Source organism: Lissotriton vulgaris, chromosome 11 (genome assembly GCF_964263255.1).
Source record: "Lissotriton vulgaris chromosome 11, aLisVul1.2, whole genome shotgun sequence".
In the NCBI taxonomy this organism is placed as follows: Eukaryota; Metazoa; Chordata; class Amphibia; order Caudata; family Salamandridae; genus Lissotriton; species Lissotriton vulgaris.
This window is the reverse complement of record NC_141699.1, coordinates 656294882-656307464: the sequence shown is the minus strand read 5'-3', so window position 1 is coordinate 656307464 and position 12583 is coordinate 656294882. Positions and strand designations below refer to the sequence as shown.

The 12583-nt window shown below is 44.8% G+C and overlaps 1 protein-coding gene across 1 annotated transcript in view; it reads right to left on the bottom strand.

Annotated features, from left to right (window-relative positions):
* The window catches only part of LOC147683291 (disintegrin and metalloproteinase domain-containing protein 9-like), a 2469977-nt gene that overhangs the window by 603898 nt on the left and 1853496 nt on the right, over positions 1-12583 (bottom strand). Inside the window, exon 15 of the mRNA XM_086944815.1 lies at positions 10070-10172. Within this exon, the coding sequence (XP_086800941.1) occupies positions 10070-10172 (103 nt within the window). The remainder of the gene's footprint in view (positions 1-10069; positions 10173-12583) is intronic.

The following is a 12583-nucleotide window of genomic DNA, read 5'->3' as shown; positions in this document are numbered from 1 at the left end:
CCACTGGCTATGAGAATGCCCAATACTCACGTCGTACTGGGAACAAATTTTAGATGCACTTCCCAGCCTATATTATCCTGGGCCTACTCAATAGGCTTACCTTCACCCTTAAGTCACACAGGTGCAGACATAGGGGAATTGCCCTGGGTGTGGCTCTGCAGTACATACTGTCTTACTGGGGTAGAGACAAAATTCCTACATTTCAGGGGTGGTTCCACAGGTTGCAGTATGTGTTGGGCAGGGAGCGCACCTCCCTTTCCTTTCCGGGAGACGGGGCTTCTTTTGCGGATCTGTGGCACCCTTTCATAGCTCTGCTATGCTCCGAATTTAGAGAGCTAACCTGTCCCAGATATCTGCGCTTGTTGTGACTGCCTGCGCTGGTGCAGGACTCTATTTGTCCTCCAGCTACACAAGACATCCCACAACATCCTCGCTCTTTCTCCTCTGTGGTTTGAGGGGCGGCAGTGGGGACAGGCATGGAGTGGGGGGGGAGAGGGGGAAGGAGGGGAGTTGGGGTGTTGCTTTCTTCCCTTTTTAGGTCTTGCCTACATAGCGAGAATGCGCTGAATAGGAAAAGACCTTTAGAAATCGATTCAGTTTTGCAGGCAAAAATGTGCATGCATTGCATTGCTTTGAATGGCAACACATGCACGTTTGGCGATTCCCTTGCGGGACCAAGCTTTCAAACCATCTGTTTGTAATTAATTTGCAAACAGATAATTTAAAGCTCGCTCCTGCAAGGGTAACGCGCCGCTGCCCCTTTGAGCCCCGCGCATCTAATATTTAACCTCTTTAACACAGAGTCGAGCCCCGCTTTTATCCTGCACAACGTAGCCTTTTTAGTACTGCTTGTTAAATTATATGTAACACTGCACGTTCGCTTCTTTGGACAGGCATACTATAACTGTTTCACTTATTAATTATGTAAATTATTTCACTTTGAGCTGCTGCGCTATCTTTAACCTTGCATATGACAGAATCGAGCTCCGCTTTCATCCTGCACAAAGTAGCCTCTCCCAACCCTCCCACTTGTAGGATTTAACAAGCAGTCCATTATCTAACCAAATGTGTCGACTGTGGTAAAGTTGTGTTTGAAAGTTTACCAGAGTTGGCTTGTACTTTTAAACCCTGTTGAAAAAATATGTTTGCTGGACTTACGTGAACTGGAGTGTTCTAGTTTGCTTGCCAGCTCATAACTTCCATTTGGCTGGGCCTTTTACCAGCAGTTTGAGTTTTGTAGCTGTTATTTTTCTCGGAAGCTTGCAGGTGCGCTGGGCATCGGAGCCCACTGCAGTCCAAGCGTTACTTTTGTTGCAGTCGGAAGGTGCCCGCTGATTTGTCACTGCCGTGCAGGGTTAACAGCGGTACAAGAATGAGGGCATGGTTTTTTACTGTGCGATTATTTATATCCAAGGTGCTAATGCTGCGTTTCTCCTCACCAGCAGACTTTGACGAACCGACTCACAGGCTTTTTGGGGGCGCCCCAGAAGACAAAGACGAGACTGATCTGGCCGGCAAAGCCAAGTCCATCACAGACAGGTAGTGGGGCGTTTGAAAGAAGTCTGTTGACGCAAGTTTTGATTTGCAGCTGGTGGCACGTATGTCCTGCGGGCCTGCCCTCTTAAGTTTTACCTCCTGCATAACTTTAAAAGCATCAAGCTTTGTGTTGCTCAAGGTGGTGTGTGTGATTATGATAACAAAAAATATCAAAAACAAACGCTTGTTTTGTTTTTTGAGTCATGCATGTTTTCACTGGTGCCTGATTCACAAATGCAAAACATTTGCAAGTATTTACCGCAGTTTCATGTACACCTTGGCGATGTTAATTGCGTCATACTGTTTGCATACTTGTACCACAAATGAGAAATGCTATTTTTTATTGAAATGGAGTCCTGTGAGAATGAGCCAACGAGAAAAATACAATATTATGATCCGCTGTCAAGCAGGCTTTTATCTTACTGCAGTTGTTTTCAAGCATATATTTACTATTCTAGGAAAGTTTTGTAACAGGCGCAAGCACTTCTGTTATTTCCTACAACAGTAACTTCATCTCGAACTCAAACGGTTTATAAGCATTGTAAAGAGCAGCTTTTACAATTTTCTAATTTTTATCGCAGCCCATTTAGAGTGTTAAAAGGACAAAGGGCTAAGTTGGCATTGTCCGTATGCAACCTCGTGACCTGCCAATGCAGGAAGGCAGTGGCGAGCAATAATCCGCTGTGCCAGCTTGAAGGTTGACAGTACAAGGACGCATGCATCAGACATATCTTTCAGTATTCAGGTAACACTGGGAGAGGGGTAGGAACTCTAATAACAAGCATTGGCTTAGCCAATAGGTCTCGTCTTTGATACCTTATAAGTGTTTAGCCATGCACCAGTTGATGTTGTTGCACTAAAGATATTGTGCTAAATACTTATAAGGTCCCAAAGAGAGACCTATTGGCTATGCCAATGCTTGTTATGTCATGCTTTATCATTTTGCATTTTCCTCTGGCTCCTGATTAGGGGCACTGCACTATTTAGATTTTCAGCCTAAAGTATATGGGTCTAAGGTTCCCAGGGCACAGGTACACCAGGGGTTTCCCATGGGCTGCAGCATCTATTGTGCCACCCATGGGAACCCACTTAAACTGTGACTACAGGCCTGCCATTGCAGTCACCCCTATAGCAGGCTCTTCTGTCCAGAGTGCTTGGTTACAAGTGTGAGGGTGCCTCTGCTTGAGCAGGGCAGCCCTACAAATCCGGGAGTTGATTCTCCAGGGTTTGTAAGTGCGGTCAGCCATTTTAATACATATAGTGGACATCAGTCATTACAATATGTCTAACTATATAGTGGCTACACCGAACCAGGTCATGTTTTGTATCAAACATGATGGAATAATACCCAAACACAGATTACAGTGTTGGAAGCTTGATCCGATGTACTGGGGGCTCCTTAGGGTACCCCCTTCTGTACTCCTGGTAACAGCCTTTCAGGATCTGCCAGAAGGCTACAGATGCTGCTGACCATACACACGATTCTGCCCTCCTGCTGCTGAGCAGGAGCAGGGGAAGGTAGAACAATAGTTTTCCTCTCACAGGGGGATGTGACCACCTCCCAGATAGGACTTAGTGTACTGGGATGGGGTGGGGGCGCTTACCAGTGCCAGATTGCTTTAAAGGGCACATTATGCGCCTTCCTTACATACTCCAGTTGGAGAATGTTTAGGGAGCCCTTGGTTCCAGTTAAACTGGACAAAGGACATGGGAGTATCCTCCCCTCTGTCTAGCCCCTCCTCTGGGAGGTACTCCTGAGTTGTTCCAACCCTTTCTTTAGGATACCCTTACCCGTGGGTGGGTCCACAGATTTGTCGGGGGACAAGACTCAAGCCTGAACTAATGTCGCTCTTTGACCGCCTGGACACGTGGACTTTGTTGGAACCGAGGCTGCATCAAGGAAGACTCTTGCTGCTCCTGGTCTCACTGTTCTTCAAGTCTTCTTCGCCCTCTGTGCTTTTGCCAGGTTCTTTAACAGATCTGGGGTCATCAAAGACACCGAAGAAATCTCCAGTGTAGTGAAGGAGTCACTCTCCTGTAATTGCAGGCACTGCAACGAACCTGATGGGTCCTGCTGTTCCTGTCGTCCTATCAACTTCCAGAGGCTCAGCGACTCAGGTGGTAGTTCTGCAACTCCATCGAAACCTAACAGGTCCTCTCTGCAATTTTGAGGCAGTATCCCTTGTCAGAACTGCTGGGACCAAACCCCTGTGTACCACGTTGAATGCCACTGCGAAGGCATGTTGACTCTGCACTCCTGCGATCTTCGGGCTACAAGAAGCTCCATCCTCCAGCATCTCTTCCTTCCAAGATAAGAAATCTCACTGCATCCTCTGTACTGTGGGCCCTTATATTGGGTGAGCTGCTCAGGTCCTCTTGCGACTCCTGTGCCTTCAGTCTGTGGGTCCTTCTGATTGTCTTCTACTGCTTTAGTAGGGGGTCTGCTCCCACTCTCTTGCTTTTGGTGAGTCTCTTGAACATTGCTGGTCCCAATATTGCTCCTTTTTTGTCTTCCACGCCATTTGCAACTACCAAGACTTGCTGCTGCTCCTGCTGGACACTGGCCACCTAATCACGGACATCTGACATGGGACAGCTCGTGCACAGCTCCTGGTCTTCCTCAGCAATGCCTGGTCCTCACAGCGATTCAGAAAAGGGGGTGGTGATGGACAGAGTTTCTGAATAAAGCAGAATACTCCTACCCAGTCAACAGATCAGGGGTTGATCCATCACCGTTTTTTAGCTCTCTGCACCATCCCAGCTCAGAACCTGGCTACATGCAAATTAGTCTGTCCCTGGCCCAGTGCATCATGGGAACAGGGCAGACCAAACTACCAAGCCAATTCTTATACTGGAAAGGAAACAAGCTTCCGGGGAACGGTTTCTGGCATTACAGCCGTCTTCGGCCCGGCTTGCTTGAATCCTGATGGTGCAGTGAGCAAGGGACCCATGTCTGAGTATACCCTTCCACGCTTATGGTGGACAAAACGATTCAGAAAAGGGGGTGGTGATGGACAGAGTTTCTGAATAAAGCAGAATACTCCTACCCAGTCAACAGATCAGGGCTTGATCCATCACCGTTTTTTAGCTCACTGCACCATCCCAGCTCAGAACCTGGCTACATGCAAATTAGTCTGCCCCTGGCCCAGTGCATCATGGGAACAGGGCAGACCAAACTACCAAGCCAATTCTTATACTGGAAAGGAAACAAGCTTCCGGGGACCGGTTTCTGGCATTACAGCCGTCTTCGGCCCGGCTTGCTTGAATCCTGATGGTGCAGTGAGCAAGGGACTCATGTCTGAGTATACCCTTCCACGCTTATGGTGGACAAAACGATTCAGAAAAGGGGGTGGTGATGGACAGAGTTTCTGAATAAAGCAGAATACTCCTACCCAGTCAACAGATCAGGGCTTGATCCATCACCATTTTTTTTAGCTCACTGCACCATCCCAGCTCAGAACCTGGCTACATGCAAATTAGTCTGTCCCTGGCCCAGTGCATCATGGGAACAGGGCAGACCAAACTACCAAGCCAATTCTTATACTGGAAAGGAAACAAGCTTCCGGGGACCGGTTTCTGGCATTACAGCCGTCTTCGGCCCGGTTTGCTTGAATCCTGATGGTGCACAGCAACAAGGTCACAATCTAATCTTCTGAACCTCCCGACATTGGTGGGCATTGTGTCTTTGTGCCTTCTGGTCACTTCCTAGTAGCATAGACTCTGTACCCTCTGCTTGTAGGTTCTTCACTTTCAGAATCAACCCTTGGATTCCACCAGACTCCTTCACCGTCTTCTCCAGAGACATATTCTTCTAAGTCTTCCACTGTGGTCTACAGAAGTTTTCAATGTCTCTTCATGCATATGCACTTGGCTACCCTGGTGTAGGTAACATGGTTCCCAACGCATTCACGGGTGGGGTGGCTCTCCATCCTTCCATCTTTCATTCTCCAAGGGAATTCTTCAGGGACCTCTGTGGGGTTCCTGGGTACCTAAAGTGGGTGGTTCCTTGTGTCTCCGGCTCCTCTGAGTCTTCTGGTCCAAGTCCTGTTCTCCTTTGCATGTGGCATTCCACTTTCTTTTAGTATATGGTTTGGTCTCCCCCTGGAGAACACTGTATTTGCTGCTACATATATGCTTGCATTTGAAGTATTCTTGTGTATTGTGTTGATATCTCCGGGTAGGAGATCTTCCAATGTGCTAATGAGTGAGGCATAATAAATAGAAGTATTTTTATATAAACACTGTGTGGTTCCTTTTCATTTAACCTACACTACAGATTAAACTGGTAAAACGAGCTGCTTAACACTCCTTCAAGAAAAGCCTGAAGGCTGCTCTCCATAGCTACCACTTTGAGAGCTTTCTATGGTTATCAAAGGCCACTAAAATCAGCATTAGGGTTACCTGGATTAGTGCAAGGTGCACCATTTGAATACGTGTGCACTATATACTAAGCCAAAGACACACAATTGATGGACGGAATGCAGAACAAATCAAAACATTCACCCCCAGTCAAGTGATCTGGGTTAAATCCATCATTCTTTTGCTCACCATGCCACCCCAGTTTAGACCTGGCCATATGCAAATCAGTCTTGACCCTGTGGCTCACTGGAACAGTCCAGCCCGAACTGCTAAGCCAGGTCCTCCCTGGACCGGAAACAAGCATCTTAGGACCGGTTTCAGGGTTTCACCCCTCTTCAACCAGGATAGCTTGAATCCAGTTACACAGTGAGCCCAGGACCAACATCTGGGCATACCCGACTCATGCTAAGCCAGCCTCCTACAATAGGTATATACATAGTATGTGTTGATAAGCTACTTCAGTACTAAATCCGTATCTTTTTTACATTTGATATATACTTTAGTTACGTAAAGTAAGTCTTATCATTGTGCCCAAATAAAGGAAGCAAAGTTTCAGTTTACACAAATATTGGTACAACACCGCAGTATTTGTTGACCCACATTGATTCATATTTCACTTTTTGTGAATGAAACTAATGCAGCTTCTTTGGCCTTGTAAACACACTGTACAAAGGTATTTGGGGTTTGTATCCATTTTGGTGACATACGTTCACTATTCTAAACAACAAAGGCCAACCATTAGGTGTTAAAACAGTTCCTGGAGAGAATGTCAAAAGGATAAGAGACAAGATCATAAATGAAATAGGAGCTATCATGAGAAATTACAAAACTGTGAATAAATGGTTTCTGACGATGATCTCTACCTGCATGAGATATTGATAATGAAGAACCAAAGTTTGAGAACCTTGAAAAAGGGGAAATCTGAAAACTTGGAAACTGTTTGAATCACAGGTCGTGACCAGTTCTATTCAAACAGATACAATAAAATCTATTGTATATGTCTGTTCAGCATCATCAGGAGTTGGTGAAGGAGAATTTGGCCATGTAGGTGGGAAAGCACCTGGCCACTGTGTTTTAACTCCTGAGACCACTGACACTGATGGACACAGTGTCATGGAGGGTGCGGGGACCGGCACGGAGACCAGTAACTCAACATCATCTTTAGGCACCTCCACAAGTGACCAGTCCTTAGTGCTGTCAGACCTTACAGAAACTGTTCCACCTGCATCATTGCCACCCAGAGAACCATCTCCACCCTCCTTCTTACTCCCGCTTCCCCACCTAAAAGGGCTGGGGTCTCCTTTGCGGCAGATACCTTACCCCCTTGCCTTTGTCCCATGGCTGCGCTGAGTGAGGAGGCTATAGACCTCCTATGTAGCATCTCTTTAGGCCAACCTGTACTCCTGAATGCTATTCTGGGCCTTATTTTCCATATACAAAAACTGGTAACATACCTGGAAGGCATTCATAGTGCTATGTCTGGCCTGTAGAGATCATTTTCAAGACCGGCCTCCTCACTGACCACAGCCTCCCGTGCATCCCAACCTTGATCCCCAAATCAGGCCCCATCCCCATCCCAATTCACAACCACACTTACTCCTTTGCATGCACCCACTACAACAGACACAAGCAGCACACATACAAACATACCATAAAACACAAGCACACACCCAAACAACATAGACACCACATGATATCCACCATCACACACAACCACCAGATCCACCACCACATCCACCACAACCCCCACACCCACCAGCACCACTACACCCATTAGAACACCCCCACCCATCACAACACCTAGAACTGCCACACCCACAACCACCATGACCACCACCATGCCCACAAGCACCTCTCAACCAGACTAACCACCTCAACAGCACACTCATCTAAACAGACACTCTTACACAAAATCACACCTACACCCACAACACCAACCAAACCCAAAACGTACACACTCACCCAAACACCAGACACCTGTCCAGAAACACACCCCTAAATGTACAAAACATACACCAGACCCACATGCAACTGCATAACGGACACACACATGTCACACACTCCAGCTCCCTCTACCACCAAAACCCAGTCCTCTCTCACCCCCCCTACCCTTTATCATAATTCTGCCTTTACTGATGCTCTGAACTTCACCCCTTCCAAACCCGAACACCCCCCGCCCAAACCCCAAACCACCCCTACCAAATCCAAAACCACCCCTCCAAAACCGACCCTTCCAGAGAAATATCATTGAGGTGCCTGTTTTGTGTCCACTAGAGACTCCTTCCTGAGGAGGTTCCCTTGGCAGTTGTATAGGAGGCAGGTTAGCAATAAGAGCACAACAGTGCAATCTATTGCCATTTGTATATATTTTCCATTCTTTTTAAAAGTGAGAGCGACATCCCATGATTTTTAATAAATCTAGATTTTCCATATCACCAAGTTTTCCCTCACATTAATTTGCATTTGCAATTGTTTGATTCCTAAAAATGTGTATGACTACAATGTGGAGTACCATTTTTTAATCACCATTATGGTAGGAAATACAACAGTGTTTTTTATTTCTACTTTGTTAAGTGCATATACTGGTTAAAATAGTATGTGATGGTAATTTGATTTTAGGTGCAAGCAGTTATCATGAAAATGGACACTTGCACCAACAAAAATACGATTGATTTTTTTTTAAAGTGTTAATACACTTGTTTATTTTAACTTAAGTGATAAGAATAAACACATATGCGTTACACCTTAAGAAATTATGTGGCAATTGAAAATGGATAAAAAACAGGAATTGCACTAGACAAGGGAAAATGTTACATGGATACATTTGTTAACTGATTGCAATGTCGGACTGACATTGATTTAACAGGTATTTAACAAGTCAACGTTACCCCTTGTATAGTGCAATTTCTACATTTTGTTACATTTCACTTATCACAATGATGTACAACGCATGTTATTAATTTGACGATTTACGCACTTTATTTCAACACACCTGGATGGTCACTTTTTGATTTTTGGACACCCACCTACGGCAGACCCAAGACCTGCGGCCCTTCAGAAGACTCCTCAAGACCTGGCTTTTCGAGCAGTAACAGCATTCCCCAGCCCCCAGCGCCTTGAGACCTTCACGGGTAAGTAGTGGCCTCCACAAATGATATGTTTGATTGATTGATTGATACCACCAAGATCTAAATCAGGCCCTTAATGTGTCCCTAAACTACTCTGCCACTGACTTAGCTGAATTCTCTGCTTGTGTAGTGACTGTACTTACCAACTCTTCTCAAATTGCAAGTGGCTCATAATTTATAAAATGCTGCTGCTGAATCATGCAAAGAAAACTTGAAATGTACAGTTATCAATAGATAACTAGAGAACGTATTTGCCCTAACTAAGAGACTTCCATGTTGCGAAACACGAAACACCCTTTTTTCGTTTGAGTAACTAATAACATATAGTCTGTTTAAACAATCAGTATTCTGTTGTCTAGGAAATTACTGGATATACTTTTCCATTAACGTATATTGAGAATTGATTTACGACTTGCAGACCTTAAACTAAGCCGGTTTGTGTTATACAAAAAACTGATAAGCACAACAAACACGCATACTGACTCAATCAACTAAAATTTAATAAACGCTTCAAAACAAAAACCCTCAATCCTCTAAATGTATGACTGTATGGAACAAAGGTAAATTGCACACAAGATTTAAATGCTCTGGAAAAAACTGTTATGACTCCTTCCTAGACTAAATAAAGATTCCTCAAATTCAAAGTCAGGGTTCCGTCCATCATAAAATAGAATAGAGCTTGAAAAAATAAATATGACAAGAAATTAATGAAATGCGAACAAACAGAAGTACTGGCAGAATTTAGGACTATGCTGACAGAAAATGAGACATGAAACGGTCGTAATCCCCAGCATCAAATACCTATATTGAAATCTGAATGTGTTAGTGAACACATTTTAAAATAGAGCTGAACTCATTTTGGTGATTTATCTGGGATACAACAAAATTACAGTCAGAAGACGATCACTATAAATATTTAATTTGTAGTAACCAGCTTTTCACTATCTATTTTCAGACCAAAAAGAGGATATAATTATATTCAGCATACCATACTGTATTACAATAAATAAGCAATTTATTGACCAAGTTTATTTTTAGAAACATACCTTTCAGTACATTTTTGTCTTTCTTTTTCCATATCACAGTTGCCAAATCTATCCCCGATGGTGTTGACAGCTTCAAAGCAATCCACAGAGCCAACTGTTGCATCTGAAAAAAATAGTGCAAGGTAACACTAATTATTATACGATGTTGACTGCTTGTAATCTCAAATCAACCTTCAAGATCAATCAAAATGAAACTGTGAACTTCTCAAGTACAAAAACATCAGTGGGGAAAATTTTACTACTTACAACTTCGATATGGGTGTTTCGATGAACCAGACTCTGCACACCTTGCACTCATTTTGGCAAATGCCCAACCAAAGGACTAGAGCAGTCAATTGCTAGGCAATCCCACAAGGATTATCCCTGAACTTGAAAACATCAACCACTATCCTGTTGTAGCTAGTCGAAAGACATAGCTGAGGATTCTGGTCAGTGGATAAGGGGCCAATACTTTGTTAAAGTAGGCATGCAATATAGCCTTCTAGCCCGCAGTAGCGGGCTATACCAGCTATTAAAGGCCCGCTGCAGCGTTAAAGACCCGAGCCGAAGGCGAGGGACTTTAACAAGGCAGAAGGACTTTAAAAGCCGGTATAGCCGTGCTACGAAGGGCTATAAGGCTATTAGAACATTTCGTCACTAGAGGGCAGAAGGTTCTCACAAATAAAACAAAGGCTTCTAGGATTAGGTACCTCAGATCTGAACTATTAGCTATCGGTAAGTGCATAAATTGCCTGCCCCACCTACCCCTGTCAGCAGTTGTGTGTGACCTTGTCTGTAAGTTCTGTGGATGGACAGCTTCTCCCAGGGCGAAGGGCAGGGACGCTCAACCAATAACTAAAAACAGTGCCCCTCTTGAGAAGAACTTAGAGGAAGGGAGCCCCCTTAAGGCCATCCTGCTTAACATCAGGTCTTTAAGGAAACATGAATTTCAGCTTTTCGACTTCTTAACCGACTTAAAACCGGACATTATGTTCATAACAAAAACCTGGCTAAATGATGCCTCCAACCCCACGATTACCAATGCGATCATCCCGGGATATCGGATTCTTAGAAAGCACAGGCCAGGGGGTAGGGGCGGGGGAGGGGTCATTATTTATAAAAATCTTTATTCCTCTTCACTACTCCCCATTGCAGAGATAGAGGGAGCTGAGGGGCTTGGCTTCTTTTTAACTGTGTCAGCACACCAATCTATTGCGGGAGTGGTAATTTACCGTCCACCGGGCACGGCCGGAAAATTCCTAGAATCAATTGGTCATGCTATAGCCCCTATTGCGACCAAATGTAAGCATTACCTGATACTCGGAGATTTTAATATCGATATGGATCAAGTAGAAGAACTAGAGCCATCTAGACTGTGTGAATCAATGGGTATTTTCAATTTGGATCCCCATGTCTTCTGGCCACTCATGAACATATCTCGGACCAGGTCTTCTCATCGATTAGTATAGAAAGGGATGAACCTCTTCCTATGATTTGGTCGGATCATTTTCTGCTTATGTTCAGAATCCCTAAAGAATTCAGTTGTCCTCTATCACACTGTAGACCCCGCCCGAACATCTTTAGGACTTTTAAAAATTTCACAGCTGCAGCAGTGGACAATGCACTAAGGTTGTACCCCATTCCTTTTAACGGATTATTGGAGAGCGATGTTCTCTCCTCGGAGACCTGGCTTCAGCTCCGCTCGGCAGACTGGCCCCCCCAACAACTCGGGCAGCTAAGGCCAGCAGGGCTTCTGCTCCATGGTTTCCGGAGGCCCTCAGAAAAAGTAAAAGTGCATGTAAAAGCCTTGAGAGATTATGGCGGAGGAATTTTAACCCCTCTGTTAAAGCCATCTATAAACAGGCTCTGAAAGCTTACTACTCTAAGGTTCGTGAAGAAAAGAAATGCTTTCTTGCTACCAAAGTGGAACCGGCGGGAATAAAAGCAAGGAATTCTTCAAAATCGTCAAAGATTTTACTTCTCCGAACGCTATGCTTAGCCCTTTTATTCCATCTTGTGACTGGACAAACAGACTAGTGCAGTATTTTTTTGAGAAGATCAAAAATATCCAAGATTCCTTTAGGGACTCGCCCCAGGTAGTGGGATCAAGCACAGTGATCCCCAGCAGGAGACCCTCTATGCATGGAGTGTCTCTTTTACAATTCCTGTCTATTTCTCTGGATAAATCTCTCGAGTTAATGAAGGCTTTCAAATCTGGCTCCCCTCTGGACCCTTGTCCAGCGCGAGTACTGGTGTCTATTGCTGAGGAATTAATCCAGAAGTGAATCGAGTGTTGAACTCTTCACTGGCGGAGGGAAGAATGCCAGAGTGCTAGAATTCTCCCATTGCTAAAAAAAAATAATACAGCTACCTGAGCTGCGATAGGTGGCGGAGTGGGGCGACTGATGGGGTGGGGGGCCCTACCACTAAGCTGCGCGCCCTGGCTACAGGACTTGACTGGACGGACGTATGGAAACATACGCATGGCCCGCGTAGGGAATACACATACTTTGACGGTGCGTTACGCAATTTCTA